Source organism: Stegostoma tigrinum, chromosome 17, assembly GCF_030684315.1.
Source record: "Stegostoma tigrinum isolate sSteTig4 chromosome 17, sSteTig4.hap1, whole genome shotgun sequence".
Taxonomy (NCBI): Eukaryota; Metazoa; Chordata; class Chondrichthyes; order Orectolobiformes; family Stegostomatidae; genus Stegostoma; species Stegostoma tigrinum.
In genome coordinates, this window is record NC_081370.1 from 51,225,833 (window position 1) to 51,245,888 (window position 20,056).

A 20,056-nucleotide genomic window follows, 5' to 3' on the forward strand; every position below is an offset into this window, starting at 1 on the left:
CACAGAATGGCCTACCCCTGCTCCTAGTTATGTGCTTATGATGCTGATTTTACCTATTAGCATACTATGTCCTTCCAAGGCATTATTTATAATCGATTACAAGACAGCCTGTTTCTTAATGAAGAAATTTGGAACAACATTGATATTTACTCACTGAGGCTTCTAAAGTGATATTTAATACAATTTACAGTTTTATACAATCCTTCCGCTGCCTGACTTAATAGTGATTGTGGAAAGCTTTCCAAAATATACATTTCATTTTGCAAAAGAACTTAGTTGTCAAAAAAAATTAAGAAGAGCAATGACTCAGGAATCCTTTTGAGAAATGATAGGTTTCAGCTATTTTGCATGCCACTCTCTAATCTGTATTAAGGGTATTTTTTCCCAAGCATATATGTTGAATTAGCTAAATGGAACGGCCTGCATATATCATTCTTGGCAAAGCCAAGGAGCTCACCAAAGTAACGTTCTTCATCTGTTGGAACTGCTATTGGTCAGAGTTACAGCACAGCAAATCACTAGGCTATGCTCCAAGCCCCAGTGGATAGGAAACCATCTACACGCACACCTTAAATTTTCTACAAATTCCCATTAATAAAAGGAATGCTCTGAAAATAAAAACAGCAACAATATAGGACTTATGAGCAGGATTAAGCCAGTCAGCACTTAACCGGTAGAAAGGATATGAAGGAGACATTTGGTGTGCTCGCCTTTATCGGTCAGTGCATTGAGGATTGGAGTTGGGAGATCACTTAGCAGCCATATAGGACATTGATTCGGCTGCTTTTGGAATACTGCCATCGATTTTGGTCTCCTTGCGAGAGGAAGGATGTCGGCGCAACAATGAGGGCCGAAGGGCCTGTTCTGTGCTGTCTTATTGTATGTATGTATGTTGTAAGCCTGCTTTCTCCATTCAATAAGATGATGGGTCAACTGTGGTCTCATCTTCATTTTCCTGCCTGCCCTCCCTTTGCCCTCACTGCCTAGACTCCCTCGACTATATAAATCTAAGTCTGTTTTGAATATATTCAATGATCCAGCTGCCACTACCTTCCAGGAAAGAGAACTCCAGACTAATAACCTTCAGAGGCAAAAAAATGTTTTACATCTGTCTATGAAATTCATTTAATGATTTTAATACTAAAAATATATTTTGTGTTTATATTTTAAAACACAAAATTATACGTGTTTATATTTTACACATAAAATATTAATGAGGTTGTCATTCCTTTAGGGAGTGTCTTTTAGAAGAGATTCCTTTAAAACTAAGAGGACAACTTTCAGAGAGAGCATTTTAGAGCTTAGGGCCTGGGCAGCTGTAGACAGAGTCACAAATAGTGGAGTAATTAAAATGGGCAATGCCCAAGAAGGAGCGCAGAACTGAGGGTTTTGGAGCTGAATGGGGTGGCAGGAATAGGGAGGAGATGGGTTATTAAGGGACTCGAAAGCTAGGATGAGAATTTCAAAATTGAGGTATTGCATAGGACCCTCAGCATTTACCAGCAGAAAGAACAATAAACATACACAAAGTCGGAATTAATCACAGAACACAGAACAGTACACCATGGGAACGGGCCCTTTGACCCAGGTTGTTGTGCCGATCATGACACCAAATTAAACTAATCTCTTCTGCCAATGGTCCATATCCCTCCATTTCTTGCATAACCATGTGCTTATCTAAAAGTCCCTTAAACAGCCCTATCTCACTTGGCTCCACCACAAAGCTTGGCAACACAGTCTAGACTCTTACCATTCTCTGTGTAAAATATTTGCCCCTCACATTTCCTTTAAACTTTCCCCATCTCACCTTAAATGCATGCTCCCTAGTATTAGACATTTCAACTTTGGGGAAGGAGATCCTGACGTATGCATCTCATAATTTCTAAGACTCCTATGAAGTCCCTGCTCAGCCTCTGCCACTCCAGAGAAAACAGAGTTTTACAAAGAAAACAAGGTGTATTGCTGGATGAACACAGCAGGCCAGGCAGCATTTTCTGAAGAAGGGTCCTGACCTGAACGGTCAGCTTTCCTGCTCCTCTGATGCTGCCTGGCCTGCTGTATTCATCCAGATCTACACCCTGCTATCTCAGACTCGAGCATCGGCAGTTCCTACTATCTCTGGCTGAGTTTTACAAGCCTGTCCTGATAGTTTATACACTCTAATCCCGGCAGCATCCTGATAAACCTCTTTTACATGTTCTCCAAATCATCCACATCCTTCCGGTTCTAAATAAATTTTGATGATGTTTAAGAACTTTATCTTCAGGGGATAATGAAGCAGAGAGGGACATTAGATTTTTGGTATAAATGCAAACTTAGTAAATTCTAAGAGCATATACATGACCAGTTTGTTCATTCACGTATCTACTTTCAATAAATGGTATTTTTAGAATTGCTCCAAAAACATATTGACATGAGAAATATAATACCTTTACACTATCTTCTCAAATACCATCAGACTTTCTAAAATATGTTAACTCACACCATCGCAGGAAGCTGAACAAGCAAATTGTTTTCAAGGCCTTCATTGATATGCTTTGTAAATGAGTGAAAAGGAGATAGGAGGACAGCCTGGGGTGACTTGACCTTTGATTGTTCCTTCATCCATCAAAGGAAGTTTTGCCATTGTATTAGCCACGCTTTCAACATCATTTAAAGGAATTCTGCATTTGATTCTGGTACAGATGCAAGCTAAAAGTAACTTGTGATATAATGTATAAACTAGCTAGGGTGATGTGTTTGTTAATGGAAGATTTTAAGGACATAGCAACTCAGCCATTGAAACCTTATTTTGGGAACAAAAAAAAATTCAGAAAAGCTTATAGACTTCCAACTTCCATACATCCAAGTCCTATGAACCAATAAATCATATATAACGATAAAATATAATTAATCAACAAATATGTATTTACTCTGTCTTGGTCTAATGAAAGTACACCCTTCCCCAAGTATGCACTTGATTCATAGTTCTTCTCAAAATGGCTTCTGTTTTAAAATACCAGGTAACCAAGAAGAGTAAACTAATAATATTCCATTGAAAGAATTGGGCCAATTTATTTAACTCAAGTATAGAAGGAAACACAAGAGCTACATATTCCCATGTTCTAATAGCGTACTCGACAAGAATTGGAATAGCAGAATGAAGACAACTCTTGTTTAAGATTGTTAATGATTCACTTTTTGTTCAAGAAAAAAATCAAACTTATCATCTGAATCTACACAGACCAACCAAGTGGAAAGTTTCCTGATATGTACTTACAGCTGTACCCAGAATAGTTCAATTGAAATATGTACAAAATAGCTTTTGCTAGCTATGTATGACACAAAGCTTTCATTAAAAAAAAACAGATCAAGCAGTTGTGGCACAAAGTACAACAAATATTCATTTTCAATGGTTCTCAATTCTTCCAAAGAGATCAGAATTTACAGGAGCAACCAGTGCTGTATGTTGACAGATTTCAGGCCAAATGCAATATTAAAAGTGAGGATACTCAGTAGAGGACACACTTCCAACACAGTGTGTTAATTCAATGTTACTACAAATCATGCAGTTCTTCCTAGGTAAGAAGGTGTAGAGCTGGGTGAACACAGCAGGCCAAGCAGCACCAGAGGAGCAGGAAGGCTGGCGTTTCGGGCCTGGATCCTTCTTCCTGCTCCTCTGATGCTGCTTGGCCTGCTGTGTTCACCCAGCTCTACACCTTGTCATCTCAGATTCTCTAGCATCTACAGTTCCTACTCTCTCTGATGCAGTTCTTCCTTTAGGCTTGCCCTGCCTATAGTTACAGAGCATCAACCAAAAAACTAAGAAAATAAATTAGAGCTTCCAACTGAGTAAGAAGCTTCAGACCAATCCGTATTCAACAACCTTCCATGAAAAGTCTGCTCACATTATAACATCTGTGACCAATTATATCACAACAGCTGAGATAATTCACAACATTCTACAAACAGCTCAAAATTTTTGAGATAAAAATCAATACACCCTAGCTAATTAATGGTTCCCTTAAAAATGCCAGGATCTGGATCCAAATTCTTATCAAAAATTAATCAGATCTTACTTCGGCCATTTTCTAAGCATGAGATGTCATTGAAATCCATCCATTTGTTTGAGATATAATTTTTACATTCAAACAGATTAACAGTGGCAAAAGAACCATTTTCCTTGTACTTAAAGCAGTGCAAGTAATTATCAATATCAATAGGTCTTGCATTCCTCACAGCACACAAAATGCTGCTGCCTGGCCTGCTGTGCTCCTCCAACTCCACACTGCTATCTCTGACTCCAGCATCGTCAGTTCTTACTATCTCTGACACTTAATTTCTTGCTTTGTTATACTTGTTTGTCAATAGATATTACATGAAAATGGCTGAAGTCTAAAAATGAATATTTTGATCAGTATTTACTGCAGAGAAAGAAATGGAAGATAGGAAACTTGGGTAAACAAATATTGATCCCTTGAAAATAGTCCTCATTACAGAAGAGGAAATGCTGGAGGCCTTAAAAAGCAAAAAAGGTAGATAATCCTCAAGGGCCTGATCATATAGCTAGGGAAGAAATTGCAGGATCTCTAGCAGAGATACTGGTTATCATCTACAGCCACGGATGAGGTCCTGGAAGACTGCAGAGTTGCCAATATTTATGAAGACTACAAGGAGATGCCTGGGAACGATAGATCAGTGAGTCTGATGTCAGTTATGGGTGAGTTGTTGGAGGGGGTTCTGAAAGATAGGATTTACATTTGGAGAGGAAAGGGCCTATTAGGAATAGTCAGCAATGTGTGCTTTGGAAATCATGTCTCATAAACTTGATCTAGTTTTTTGACGATGTGACCAATAAGGTAGATGGGGGCAGAGTAGATGTTGTATTTCTAGATTTTAGCAAGGCCTTTGACAAAGTTCCGCATGGTAGGCTGGTTAGTAAAGTTAAACTACATGGGATTCTGGGAGTGCTTGCCATTGGATACAAAATTGGCATGATAGTAGGAGGCAGATGGTAGTGGTGAAGGGTTGCTTTGGACTGGAGGCCTGTGACAGTGCTATTCCGCAGGGATCAGTGATAGCTTTGCCGTTGTTTGTCATTTATACAAACAACTTAGATGAGAATGTACAAAGCATGGCTACTAAGTTTGCGGGTGATATCAAAACTGGTGATATAGTAGACAGTGAAGAAAGTCATGTAAGAGTACAAAAGGATCTTGATCCATAGGGCCAATGGGCCAAGGAGTGGCAGATGGAGCTTAAATTAGATAAATGTAAGGCTTTGAATTTTGCTAAAATGAACAAGGGCAGGACTTACACAGATAATAGTCTGTGCCCGGGGAGTGTTGTCAGACAGACAGACTAGGATTTCAGGTGCACAGCTCCTTGAACGTTGCATCACAGGTAGACAGTGTGATTAAGAAAGCATTTAGCATGCTTGCCTTTATTGCTCAGCCCATTGAGAATAGGAATTGGGATGTCAGGTTGGGGTTGTACAGGATGTTGGTGAGGCTGCTTTGGAGTACTGCATACAGTTCTGGTCGCTCCACTATGGGAAGGATGTTGTTAAACTTAAGAGGGTGCAGAAAAGATTTACAAGACTGGAGGGTTTGAGTTATAAGTGGAGCCTGGATAGGTTGGTACCTTTTATCATTGGATGGTAGGAGGTTGAAGGGTGACCTATAATATTTGTTTTATAGCTGTAGTATTACATGTAGTCTCTGAGCAGGGATGCTGGCCTATTGGATTGCTAATCTCTCTTTTCCTGTGGTATTGCACACTGCAGGTCACACAGGCTCCCCATCATGAATTCTACCTTTTCATGAATGGTATATACACCATTCATATTAAAATTGGTAAATGAATTTACATTTCAGAGAATCATAGAATCCCTTCAGTGTGGAAACTGGCCCTTCAGCCCAACAAGTCCACACCAAACCTCAGACCGTCCCACCCAGACCCATTCCCCTGTAACCCACCTAATCTAGACACCCCTGAAAACTATGGGCAATTTAGCATGGCCAATACACCTAATCTGCACATCTTTGGACTGTGGGAGGAAACCAGAGCATATGGAGGAAACCCACGCAGAAGTGGGGAGAATATGCAAACCCCACGCAGAAATGGGGAGGATGTGCGAAACCCACGCAGACATGGGGAGAATGTGCGAACTCCACACAGACAGTCACCCGAGGGTGGAATTGAACCCAGGCTGCTGGTGCTGTGAGGCTGCAGTGCTAACCACTGAGCCACCGTGCTGCCCTATTTATTATTTATAATTATGCAATTTTGCAAGAGTCACAGAATATGACACAATATGAATAGAAATGTTAAATGAACACTGTAGCTAAAATACCTTTGAAAATAAGGTGCCAACGTGTTATGGACCATACTTTAATCTTTTAATTTAATCTTTTACAATTTTAACATGGGTGCGCCTCTGCACACACTGCCACAATGGATAAACAATCCATTTGAAATAAGGAAGAAGAAGAATATGTCATATTAGATCAAATAAATTCCTCTGCAACACACAGGCATAGAGACATTTCCATTCAGGTAGAAAAGCAGGATTTGCAGCAATCTAATGAGCTGTGGTTTTGACACCACTTGCTTGTCAAATAAATTGGTTCTAGAAGAAGCTTTAGACACTGATGTGTCTGCAAACATCATACACATTCACATTTCAATGTCAGGCAAGCATTCTTGATATAATTAATAGCTGTGACCGGACTGTTTGTTCACCAATTAGCAAATGAAGATTTTGTTCGATGGAAAGGCAAGTTGTTGGTCATCATGGCAACATTCAATGGTGTAATATTTCCACTGAATTTTATTTTTGCATAAAAACTGAATTATTCAAGAACATACCAAAGCAAAAATTTAATGCTTAACATTTAAATTTGAATACTTTCAAGTTATGCAGTGAGTAGATTGTTATTTCCCAATTATTGTCATGCTTTAAGAAAATCTAATGGAATTGCCACATGTACAGTAACTACAGCCTAGTTAGACACTATTAAGCTACTGTATAACATTATATATTGTATAGTTATGTTCAATTTGGTAAGCACACTTTGAGAAGTACTGAAGATCCACAGGCAATTGAATGTAATGGTTTTGTTGGTGGTGGTGGTGTTGGGGGAGGGGTGGATGTGGGACCAGAAAGGTGTTGGTTACAAAGTTGGAAGCTGAGGTTGTTCTCCTCGGAACAAAGAAGACTTGACCAAAGATGTACAAAATTCTGACAGGCTTAGATATAGTAGATAAACTGTCTCCATTTGCTAATCGCCCAAAGACTAGGACACACAGATTTAAGAGTTTGGGTAAGGGAATGTGAGGAAGAACTAACAGCAAGTGGTAATGGTCTGGAGCTAGCTGTGCACTGGGGTAGGGGAGGCAAAACAGATTAATAAATCTGAAGGGAAACTGCCCAGGATCATAAGAAACTACAGAAGGTCATGTGCACAGCCCAGGCCATCATGGAAGCCAAACTTTTCCCCAGGGCAGGATTGACTGCCACGAGGGATCATAGTTTTAAGGCGTTAGGAGAAAGGTATAGAGGAGACGTCAGAGGGAGGTTCTTCACCTAGGAAGTTGTGAGCGCATGGAATAGTTTACCAGTGGTAGTCGTGGAAGCAGAGTCATTAGTAACATTTAAGTGACTGCTGGACATGCAGATGGACAGCAGTGAATTGAGGGGAATGTAGGTTAGGTTATTTTATTTTTGGATTAGGATTATTCCACGGCACAACATCATGGGCTGTACTGTGCTGTACTTTTCTATGTTCTATGTTCTATGGACTCCATTTACATGGCTTGCTGTTATGGTCAGGCTGCCATCATCAATGGCCCATCACAATCTGGTAATGATCTCCTACAACCCTCTCCATCAGGTAGAAGATACAGAAGCCTAACAAATGCACCAACAAGTTCAGAAACAGCTTCTTTCCAACAGTTATTAGACTGATGAATGGACTCACTAGCCTCAAATAATGACTGATCTTGCTAACATGATCACATCTAGCACACAGCCTGTGCAATGTAACTTGTACCTCTGTCTAAGTCACTTTGATCTGCACATTCTTGCTTACTATGATCGGTCAGTCCAGCTCATAAACAAAGCTTTTCATCGTACTTCAGCACACATGACAATAAATCAAACTGGAAGAGCATTTGAAGAGAGTAAACTTGCAGGGTACTGGAACTGTATTGATGGTGTGGGACTGACAAGATTGCTCTGTGGGGAGCCATCAAGGAATATGATGGACCCAATGGCCAGCTTCCATGTTGTAAATTATTCCACAAGTTTGCTGACTTTTGTTTAGTTACTATAGTGAAAAAAAATTACTCGATCTTCAAAAGGGAGAGAAAACTTCCATGCTGTAGGGATTCTATAACTCTTTATGCATCTATGAAATACACACAATGCATTAAACTAAGTAGACATTTGTTCCTCAAAATGTAATACTGGCTGCGAGAGGATACACCTTGCAGTGGCAATCTGTTTTCTAAGAAACAAAATATTTACATGATAACAGCCTAGGGTTTGAGGAATCTGCAAAAGAGAAGGGCCATGCAGAACACCAATAGCATCTGATAATCTTTGTAACATTACAGAATCATAGAATTCCTAGCACAGAAGCAGGCCATTCAGCCCTTCAAGTCCACACTGTCCATCCAAATAGCATCCCACCCAGACCCACCCCCAACCCCACCCTATCGCTGTAAGAATACATTTTCCATGGCTAATCCACCTCGGGTGCACACCCCTGGACCCTGGGGTAATTTAGCACGGCCAATCCACCAAAGCTGCACACCATGGGGCTGTGGGAAGAAACCCAAGCACCGAGAAGAAACCCATGCAGATACAGGCAGAACGTGCAAGCTCCACACAGACTGTCGCCTGAGGCTGGTATTGAATCCAGGTCACAGATACTGTGAGGCACCGGTGTCCCAGGTGTTAGGCATAAAGATGCATTTTATAGAAGTTACAGGTCAGTCAGGGGCTCGAGCATGAACATGGAAACTGAAAAATCGCTGCGTTGCACAGCAGTTACTTCTGATACAGCACCTATTAAAAAGATAGAGTGAAACCTATACTTGGATAGGATCAGAGTTAAAGCTTTGCTGCATGTTGTAAAGAATACAGAAGTGTATAAATGAGTTCAGTACATGTTAAAACAGAATCATTTATTGATTGTGAGAATGTATGAATCAGGGAGAGAGTATCTTCCAAGCTACAGATGAACTGCAGAATTTAGTTCTGTGGTAATATGGCAGAAATGTAGTGAAAAATCATTTAAAAAATCATCTTCAACTGCTACGTTATGTGATAGAAGGTTAACTTGTGTCCAGACTGAGTGAATGTAATTGAGAACTGGTTCAAGCATAAAAATGATAAGGGTTCTTGATCCTCTGAATCCAAGGGATGGCCAGAATGACTTTTCCTATCCTATCCTACATCAGTCTGGGATCCAAGGGAATTGACAACCTGCCCTTTACATATTACACAAATAGTTTCTCCACAGGTTTTTCTCTTCCCTGATGGTGCTACCTTAATAATATGCTCCCTCCTTCAGCTGAGAGATTTTAGCGCACTATGGGGGTATTGACTAGGTCATTCCATTCTTACTATCACTACTGTTCACTGACAAGCTAAATTAACAATGATTCTTAGCTGCCTTTTTTAAAACCTCAAAACCAGCTTAAGATAAAGAAATCTTGACTCAAGAAGCCAAATGATATTGCACAAAATACGTAAGATAAACAGACAATAAGTTCATATGCCTGTCGGAATCAGGAACATAGGTAGGAAATGGAGTTGTTCCTGAATCCCAAAAACCAAATTGTTCCTGAATTCATGTGCCAGGGTGGTGACTTTATAAAACATAATGGCAAGGTGTGAAGTCATTGTGAAGTCTGCCAATGAGAATTTCCAGTTGAGCTGGTGTTCGGTCTATGGCCAATGCTTTGCTAAATACAAATGGATTCCAGGTCTTTATAATGTTCTACTAAAGCTACATAATTGAATGGATAGGAACCTGTATCTGGTAAAGTGATAAAGGGCTACAAAATCTACAAAGGGGGGGGGGGGGGGGGGGGGGCGGATTTGGCAGCAAAAGTGGCAAAACCGCCAAAACTGTTGTGGACAATGTGTAAGATTTAAATAAAACTTCATCACTTGAAACTAACCAAAAAAAACTTTCCCCTTGCTGTGGTATTTCCTGCAAATAGTCTTGATGGGTACTGGATGAAAGCTTCAACAAAATGCATCTGTCTCTTTTTAAAGCAAAACTATTAATTATTACAAAAATCCATCTTCTTTGTTAAAGAGCAGAAAATTAAGCTATCGTGAACTCTCATTTAATTCTCATGGTTGAGTTTTGATAAGATATTAAGATGTTTCAAATAACCTTGTATTCTCAATCTATTTGCATGTATGGCAACATGCCAGATTTAAATTCAGCACAGAACAAGTCATTCGATCAGGTAACTTGCTCTGAATATTTATTTTATGTTTCTGTTATATACTGGCTTAATACTATAACAGTTCACCTTTCTTTCTTTCTTGAAAAATCAGTTCCAAATTCAGAACGGTTGTGCACTTTGCTCTCTGGTTTCTGACAATACTGCTTCCCCAAATGCCCTCACCACGTGTTGGTATGTTTCGGCACCTTTCACTTGACACCAACACCAAACATGGCAGGATGCAGTCATGCTTCATATCTTTATCTAGTCTGTTTATTTCTGTTTCAGAAATAGGTAGCATATCTTTTTCCTCAAGGACAGAATCATAAATCTCCTGACATTTTATATGGATTCGAATTTCAGAAGATATGTATAATTAGTGCTGTCTTATTTGCATTGAAACATCTCTCTAACATATATACACCACTCACGCCACAACCTAAAAACACTTACAACAGTACAATTAGTGTACCTCAAGAACCTGCAAGAAGGCTTTTTCGAAAAGATTCATATACATATGAATAAAAAAAAAGCTGTGTTTCCAAAAATGTATCCTCCTAACTGCGCACTTTGATACAAAAGAAGGCTCAAAAGAATGAAGCCTTGCACTAAAGATTTGGAAAGGAGAAGTAAAATTACATAAGTTAATATTCATATAAAAGGTGTCACAAATCTCTGACTAAATCATGCACATTAGTGATTGCAATGAATTTACCTTTGTTTTTGAAAAGGGGTTACTCAGTTGGGGAATGAGAGCAGTTTAATTGATGTGTATTTGATCTTTCAAGAACGGAAGGTTGCTTTTTTGGGATAACCAGAGAGATATTTGGCTGGATAATGGACTAGATGCATGTGTCAACACAAAATGTAATAAATCATCATAATAGTAGCAGTTTTGTATGGCAGCCAATAACGAACGACTGGGCTCCCACAACAATCAGTCTCGGAGCTGTCAAGCAACAAGATCTTTGCTAACAACCTCAAATAATATAGCAGGGAACAATCTATATTTTTAGAGGACCTTCAAATATTTTTGTAGAATACAGAGACTAGAACGCTTTGATCAAGGCTGTTTATTGCTTGCCATACAAACTTACTTTTTCCACTCTAAACAATCACCCCCTAGTCTGGGATAATAGGAACTGCAGATGCTGGAGAATCCGAGATAACACAGTGTAGAGCTAGACGAGCACAGCCGGCCAAGCAGCATCTTAGGAGCAGGAATGCTGACGTTTCGGGCCTAGACCATTTCTGAAGAAGGGTCTAGGCCTAAACTGTCATCTTTCCTGCTCCTAAGATGCTGCTTAGCCTGCTGTGTTCATCCAGCTCGACACCTTGTTACCCCCCCAGTCTGGGTTGGCTTGAATATGTATATGTATATTATATACACACATCAGTTAATATAAATAACTGATCTATTTGGGCGGCACAGTGGTTAGCACTGCAGCCTCACAGCACCAGGGACCCGAGTTCAATTCCCACCTCGGGTGACTGTCTGTGTGGAGTTTGCACATTCTCCCCATGTCTGCACGGGTTTCCTCCCACAGTCCAAAGATGTGCAGTTAGGCGGATTGGCCATGGTAAATTGCCCATAGTGTTCAGGGGTGTGTGGGTTCTAGGGGGATGGGTCTGGGTGGGATGCTTCAAGGGGCACTGTGGACTTGTTGGGCCGAAGGGCCTGTTTCCACACTGTAGGGAAATCCACCTATCCTAAGCTAATCTATACCAGTTTACGTTATTACTTTAAACTACTAGGTATTTAATATCTAACAACAGAACAGAATCTGTTACACGCTAACATACATATTTATGGGTAACACCAAAAAAGTATGGGTTGTACTTAACTTGGTTGCAGGCAGTTCTGTATGCAATGGGAGTGGCAAAACATTTAATATAGATAAATGCAGCATGAATGAATGAATGAATGATTTATTGTCACATGTCTAGGAAGGTACAGTGAGACATGTTCTGTTGCCACAATCCAGCACCATTTTAAGGTGCATGGAATAAAAAGAAAGTACTTAAACAGAGTTCATCTTCATTGGCGGGGATCTCAACATGGCTCCAGGACTTCTGCAAGGTCCCAGGTTGAGGCCTACAAGACTCTTCTGTGAGAAGTATGTTGCGGTCATCACTTTTATTGAAAGTTCATAACAAGTGTTACAAAAGCAGAGAGAGCGCACAATATGCATGATCTGTTTGAAGTAGGCAAGCCACAGCAGAGCAGGAATCATCAGTACAAGCTGCTAACGTTACAAAGGCTGAGAGTTAATTAAGATGTAAGTGAGAGGGGCTGATTGTAATGGAAACAGATTCGTAACCAGCAGTCCCCACCTGGAAGGGGAAGTGATCAGCCTGCATTTATGACAGACTGAGGAGTATCAATAAAACCTATGTCAAATACAAGTTGACTCCAGCTTCTACCTTTGCCTGAGGAACATTTACCGGATTAACATAAACTACGAATACAGAGTTTAGTATAGAGGACAGCATTCGTTTCCACTTGTAACCATGATCTTTTGCAGAATGTGGCCAGTTCCTGAGATGGCTATGGAATTACTGCCACCAGAGTTCAAAAGAGATTGGGGCAAATGCAAGTAGGCAGAAGTATAAAAAGTATAATGTTTACGGAGATTGTGACACTGAGGCTTGCCCAACTCCCTTTGGCTGGAGGCTTGAAGGAAGGAGGGGGGTGACACATATTTTCAAGCCTTCCAGTTCTTTGTTGGTAATGTCACTGAACTGGTAATCCAGAACGTCAGGCTAATGCCCCAGGGCCATAGTTCAAATACCAGCTTGATGAAATTGACAGTGAAATTTGAATTCAAATTTCACCAATCTAGAATTTTAGAAAAAGCTAGTCTGATGGTGTCCATGCAACCACTGTTGATTGCTGTAAAAAATTCATCTAGTTCACTAAATGATATCTGTCACCCTTCTCTGGTCTGGTCAACATGTGACTCCAGATACACGGCAATATGTTGACTCTTAATTTCTGAGAAAATAGGGGCAGGCAATAAATGCTGACCTCACTAGTGGCACCCATATCCCATGTTATCCCAATTAATCTGAACTAGCAACATCTTTTCTAGCTCAGCACCCTACACACCACCACCCTACCCAACTATAGCATAAATGCTGCCCCCTCTACACTTTGCATCAGCTGTGATGAGGAGTCAAGTAGACTCAAAGCATGAGCTTGCTGTCTCTCCATGGATGCTGCCTGACCTGCTGCGACCTCCAGCATTTGTTGTTTTCAGCCATAAGTATGAAATTCAAGAAGATCTTTTCAAAGTTTATGTGGTGTTAACCTAGCTCAATGTGAAGAAATGCAGATGCTGTGAATCACAAATAAAAACAGAAGTTGCTGGAAAAGCTCAGCAGGTCTGGCAGTATCTGCGAAGAAAAAGATCAGAGTTAATGTTTCGGGCTCAGTAAGGAAGTTCTGAGGAAGGGTCACAGGAGCCTAAACGCTAACTCTGATATTGGGAGATGACTGGGAAGTTAGGCTGGCTATTACGGGCCAGGCAAAGATGTTCAATGAAAACGGTCATCTTGTCTATTTGGTTTCAGTGATGTAGAGGAGACCACATCGGCAGCACAGGACGCAGTAGACTCTAAACTACCAATGCCGACCCCCCCCCCCCCCCCCCCCCCCCCCCCCACCACCCCAAACATATTAAAAGATAGGAACCCCCTGGCCAACCCACCAGCCTCCGCATCCAACGTATCATCCTCAAACACTTCCAACTCCAATCAGACCCCATCACCCAGCACATATGCCACTCCCCACCCTGCTTTGCCTCCTACAAGGACCATTCCCTTTACCACTCCTCAGTTCATGCTACACTCCCCACCAACCACTCCAAACAATACCACCCCCCAAGTATCTTCCCCGTAAAAGATGCAACACCTGCCCACACAACACCTCCCCTCCTCCATCCAGGGCCATAAACAGTTCTTCCTAGTCAAACAGAGCTTCACCTGCATCTCCTAGTCTACTAGTCTACTGCATCCGGTGCTGCCAACGTGGTCTTCTCTATATCGGGGAGACTAAACGTAGACAACGTGACTGTTTTGCCGAGCATCTTCACTTGGCCCATAACAGCCAGCCTAACCTTCCAGTCACTGCCCATTTCAATACACTCCCCACTCCCCCTCCAACATGTCTGTCATTGGCTTCCTCCAGTGTCGCAGCAATTCATAATGCAAATCTGAACAACACCTAATCTTCTGCTTCGGCACCCAACCGTGCAGAGGACTCAACATTAAGTTCCCTAATTTCAAACAACCTTCCTACACAACCCTGGCTGCCTTTCCAGCCCCATCTCCTCCCTTCCATTCCACCTACTGACTCTCCCTTCCAGCTATCAAACGGATTCATCCCTCCCTTCAACAAACCAGGTCGTACTTACTACTGGTGCCCACCTATCGCCACCATTCTACTATGCCCCTCACACCCCCTGTATCTGCAGCTCTCCCCAGCCCACTTCCAGACCTGAAGAAGTATAATATCTGAAACACTGACTTCTCCTTTCCTTCAGATACTGCGTTCTTCCAGCCTCCTGTTTATCTATCTTGGATTCCAGAATCTGTAGTATTTTTTGTCTCTACTACAGTTGCCACTTGGTTACTGGTCACTTCTCAAAAGTTATTTCTAAAACTTTCATACTCTTCAGATTATTACAATGAACTTATTTAAAAGATAAAAGTCTAGCATGATATCCCGATGGTTTGTTTCACTTAGAAAGCCAAAGCTGAGGTGTGACTAAAAATTGTGTCAAATATGGTCCTCAGCAGGTTGTTGCAAAGACGTAGCAACTTACACTCCAAGTTAAAAATAATTTATAATTGGAGGTTCCCAGAAACAGGTTTTCAATTTGTTCAAAAAGCAAATGACTGCAGTTGATGCAATTTAATTTTAATTGAAATCCAAATTAATCACATTTAGATGAATTGAGAAGCCTTTTAGCAGATGTGGCACATAAGTCATACAACAAAACCCAACATGACTGCCTCTGGCAACTACCAGCTTGTTTGAAAAATTATTGTAATTAGACACTTTTTTTGCTGGAGTCCTGACAACACTTGAAGAAGAAAATGACTGATCTATGACCTGTAATTTGCAATAGTTCATAAAGAAAATATGCACAAGCAGATGGCAATGAATACCCATACTTTGCATGATTCTTCCAACTTCATCTTCAGTGAGGATACAAAAGGCATACCAAACACACACCAGCAAAATGGAATGTAAACTTCACTGCTAAGAACTGGAATTAAGAATCCATTTCAGTTTTAGAAAGCATAAATCAACCAGATTACCATCAACCTCTCTTGTATATGCTGGACATGAACAGTAACCAAAAGGAAAAGGGGTCTTGTAGCCAGCACTAAAAATAACTTGCAACTGTATTTATCTTTTCATTGGTAAGAATCAGTACTGAAATTCTCATTTTACAAACAAAAATCTATTGCAGAAAATTTAACTGGGGATATAAACCTTTAAAAAAAATACATATTTGGCATCAAAGAGAAAGAAGTTGACATGAAAGACACTGGGAAGTACTGTAATGGTTGAACAATTAAAAACTGACCCCACTGTAGAAGTGGTCCATAAGGGATGAAAAGGTGTTGTAGCCCCGATAGTTCAACGATGTGGATCAAAACAGTCAAGTTAGTAGAGCTAAAGTAATTAGCTAATTTGCTGCATGAAGTAATAGGCAATGTAAGGTGGGAAATAGAAACCAAACCGGTTTAAAGAAGACATATCCCTTAATACCTTTGTTTAACAAAAATGCATCTTAGATTTAAATTAACAACTGATTGAGCATCCATTGCCATTTGAGGAAGACAGTTCCAAACCTCTCCTATCCTTCATGTGTCAGAAGCTTCCTAATATCTAACCTTAAAGCTCTGGCCCTAATTCTCAGACTATGCCCCTAGTTGTAGAGTATCCAATAAGTGGGCCCTGTTATTCCCTGTTAATAATCTCGAAGACCTCGATCAGATCACCTTTTAACCTTCTAAATTCAAGAGAAAACAGGCCTAATTTGGATAATCTCTCCTGATGACCCCTGAAATCCAGGAATCATTCTTATAACCTGTACTGTACCCCCTCCAAGGCTGATGTATGGTTCTAAGACGTGGTCCCAGGATCTGCTCACAGTTCTCCAAGTAAGGTCTAACTAGGGTTTAGCATGACTTCAGCATAACTTTTGCACCCTTGTGCTCCAGTCCTTTAGATATATATATGCCCACAGTCCATGAGCTTTCTTGATTGTGTCACTCACTGCAGAATTCCTAACTTCTGACCTCCTCTTATAGTCATTGTCTGTATGGCTGATCCTATTCCATTTAATGTCAATGATAACGCGCAGGTTGTTGATAGTGGGGAGTTCAGTGATGGGATTGCCATTGAACATAAACGGAAGATGGTTAAATCTTCTCATATCAGAGATGATCTTTGACTCACACTTGCATGGCACTAACATTAGTTATCATTTATCAGTCCAGGATGTTGTCCAGGACTTACTACTTAATTATAACTATATTAATTATGGTAAATTTAGGATTACTCACAATGTTGTGTGATGAACAATCAATGATTAAACAGATGGCACAGAAAGCAGGTTTCTGGTTTCTACATTGCTGAAACAAGCTCTGGGAAAGATAATAACAATACAGATTAGATTAGATTCCCTACAGTGTGGAAACAGGCCCTTCGGCCCAACAAGCCCACACCGCCACATGAAGCATCCCACCCAGCCCATCCCCCTATAACCCACACACCCCTGAACACCACAGGCAATTTAGCATGGCCGATCCACCTAACCTGCACATCTTTGGACTGTGGGAGGAAACCGGAGCACCTGGAGGAAACCCACGCAGACACGGGGAGAATGTGCAAGCTCCACACAGGCAGTCACCCGAGGCTGGAACCGAACCTGGGTCCCTGACGTTGTGAGGTTGCAGTGCTAACCACTGAGCCACTGTGCCACCCTAATGGGAGGTCATTCATCAGATTCAGATCAGTGGTTAGCACTGCTGCACTGGAACTCAGGTTCTATTCCACCCTCGGGCAACTGTGTGTGGAGTTTGCAGTGTCCCTGTGTCTGCATGGGTTTCCTCTGGGTGCTCCGGTTTCCCCCCACGGTCCAAAGGTGTGCAGGCTAGGTGGGTTGGCCATGCTAAATTGCCCAGTGTTCAGGGACGTGTAGATTAGGTGGGTTATAGTGGGATTGGTCTGGGTGGGATGTCTGAGGGTTGGTGTGGACTTGTTGGGCTGAAGGGCCTGTTTCCATGCTACAGGGATTCTATGATTCTAGATCAGAACCAATGTCTTTGCAACAAGGGTGAAGGGAAGGTTAAGAAGTGAATAATATGAAGAAGACATGGTACAAAACAAGGACCAGTGCACATAATTCTGAAAACTATCAACAGAAGGTTCATAGTAAAAGGATATGGAGCATCCAGGGAAATAATGATAAGGCAAACAAAGATATTAACTTGGGGAATGAATGACTAAAATGCCTCAAGTGCGAATGTGCACTTCAAAGATTCTACCAAAGACAGAGATCAGATTCGATCAGCATTATGAGTAGAATAACTCAGGTGATCTTGATCAATGCTAGAATAAGGTGAAAACACTGCAAATGGGGTAAACAACGTGATCATTAGGCAAGGGGAATCTACACAAATTCTAGGTCCAGAGGGAGAATGGGGCCAATGAAATTAAAGAAGCATACAGAGGAACAGATGAAGCAGCTTTAAGTGATAAATTAAAGTCAAGGTATGAAAACATAATTCTGTAAACAATAATGAATTCTAACTTGGGCAATCAAATTACTTTGTGAAAAGGGCCAATTCCATGTTTAATATTATGTAGCCAACAGTAAAAGAAAGAAAGAACATCTGAGCATTTATACCAACATTAGGAGAACTACCCCACCAGAGGGGGGAGGGCAACAGACTGACATAGTAAAATTCCACAGGATTGTAGCAATGTACCAGCATTCCAGAATCTTCCATCATCATCCATGGTGTTTTCTCGCCCATCAACAGTGGACAGTCGCAAGATGAAGTCACATAAGAAGACACAGAGCTGACAATTCTCAACACTGACCCTCGTTGCCTAACATTCAACTGAAACTACTACACAGTACTACATGCATACAAAACATAACATCAACATTGCTGGCTACAGACAGAGCTAAGCAGGTCCACAAGTATGGCATCACAACAAAACCTCTACCCTAACTATATCTAGTCAAAAATGGTGATCGACAACCAGTCAACTAGTGAGAGGAGTGCATGAACATGACCGTCACAATATCAGAACCCAACATAAGGCTGGAATACAAGTAACTTTATTCCAATAATGCCACGGAGACCTTCATACCTTGATAGGCAAAGGAATCGAGGGTTATGGAGGTGCAGACAGGAAAGTGGTGTTGACAATGAGACTGAAGTATGGAGACATACTTGAATGAATGGGAGAAGGCCATTCAGCCATAAATTCCAACTAGGCTGACTCCTCCCAAGGGTCCCCACCATCACAGATGCCAGTGCCCAGGGCAAAGTGGTCCAATCAGAGGGCAAGAGAGCCTGGTCATGGCAACTCCCCGAAGACCAGACTCCCAACGGATGTTCCAAAACGCTTTTTTTTTAGGGCGGGGAGAACCACCAGGAGAGAAAGCTTTAACAAAAAAAATCATAAAACAATAAACTAAAAGGGTCACTGGCCTTGAGACATTAACTCGTTTCTCTGACTCCTCATACGCTGCCAGACCTGTTGAGTTTATCCAGCAATTTACTGTTTTTATTTCAAGCTTGCAAGGAATGTGAAACTTAAAGGGGGAGGGAATCAAAACAGAGAGGAGCAGAGAAAATTGCTGGAAATGTTCTGCAGAAGGGGAAGGAGGAGAGAGAAAGGGAGAATGTTTGAGGCTAGGACCCATGTGAAGGACCATCGTGACAGAGGCCAGGACTCACTACTCACTCAGGTAGTCCTCAGCCGACATTGAGAATCGGTCCGCGTTCATCCTCCCACCCAGGTCAGAACCAAGAGATACCGAGAGAAAATCCGCCGTTTTCTCCTCAACACCTACAACCCGCACCAGCTTCTGCTGTTACCATAACAGCAGGCTTCTCCGGAAACGTGCCACCGCAAAAGATTCCCCCTCTCAGCACTCCAGGCCCCTGAACTATGGTTCCTGTTGTGAGAGGAGCCTGCCTAAGTCCCAGCTCAGAAATCTCACTCCAGCGTGCTGCAAGGATGTGCACAGCTCGGGTTTAAAACACAAATAACCCCCTCTCTCCCCCGCCCCAGACTAAAGGTTTCATTCGCTGTTTTCTTTTCTTAGAAAGCATGGCAAAAGTTAACTTGCTGCCTTGCATTCAATTGCATGTCCCACACAGTACTAGAGTACTCCTGCAAACTAAAACTGGGCTCAGGTAGCAATGGGAGCCCAGATGCCAGAAGGGAGAAAGTGAAAGACAGGGTGAAGGGTTTTCCAATTGGGAAGGGAGGTGGCAAAGCAAAACATTTAAGCAGGGAATGCCAGAGACAGCTAAATGCAGTGGCTGCTCCAGAAGAACTGATTTT

At 41.4% G+C, this 20,056-nt stretch overlaps 1 protein-coding gene across 1 annotated transcript in view; it reads right to left on the reverse strand.

The window, feature by feature from the left end:
• cstpp1 (centriolar satellite-associated tubulin polyglutamylase complex regulator 1) overlaps positions 1-19,623 on the reverse strand; it is a 290,003-nt gene extending 270,380 nt beyond the window's left edge. The window contains exon 1 of the mRNA XM_048545045.2: positions 19,451-19,623. Coding sequence (XP_048401002.1) covers positions 19,451-19,493 — 43 coding nt within the window. The 5' untranslated portion in view covers positions 19,494-19,623. The remainder of the gene's footprint in view (positions 1-19,450) is intronic.
• Positions 19,624-20,056: the final 433 nt, after the last annotated feature.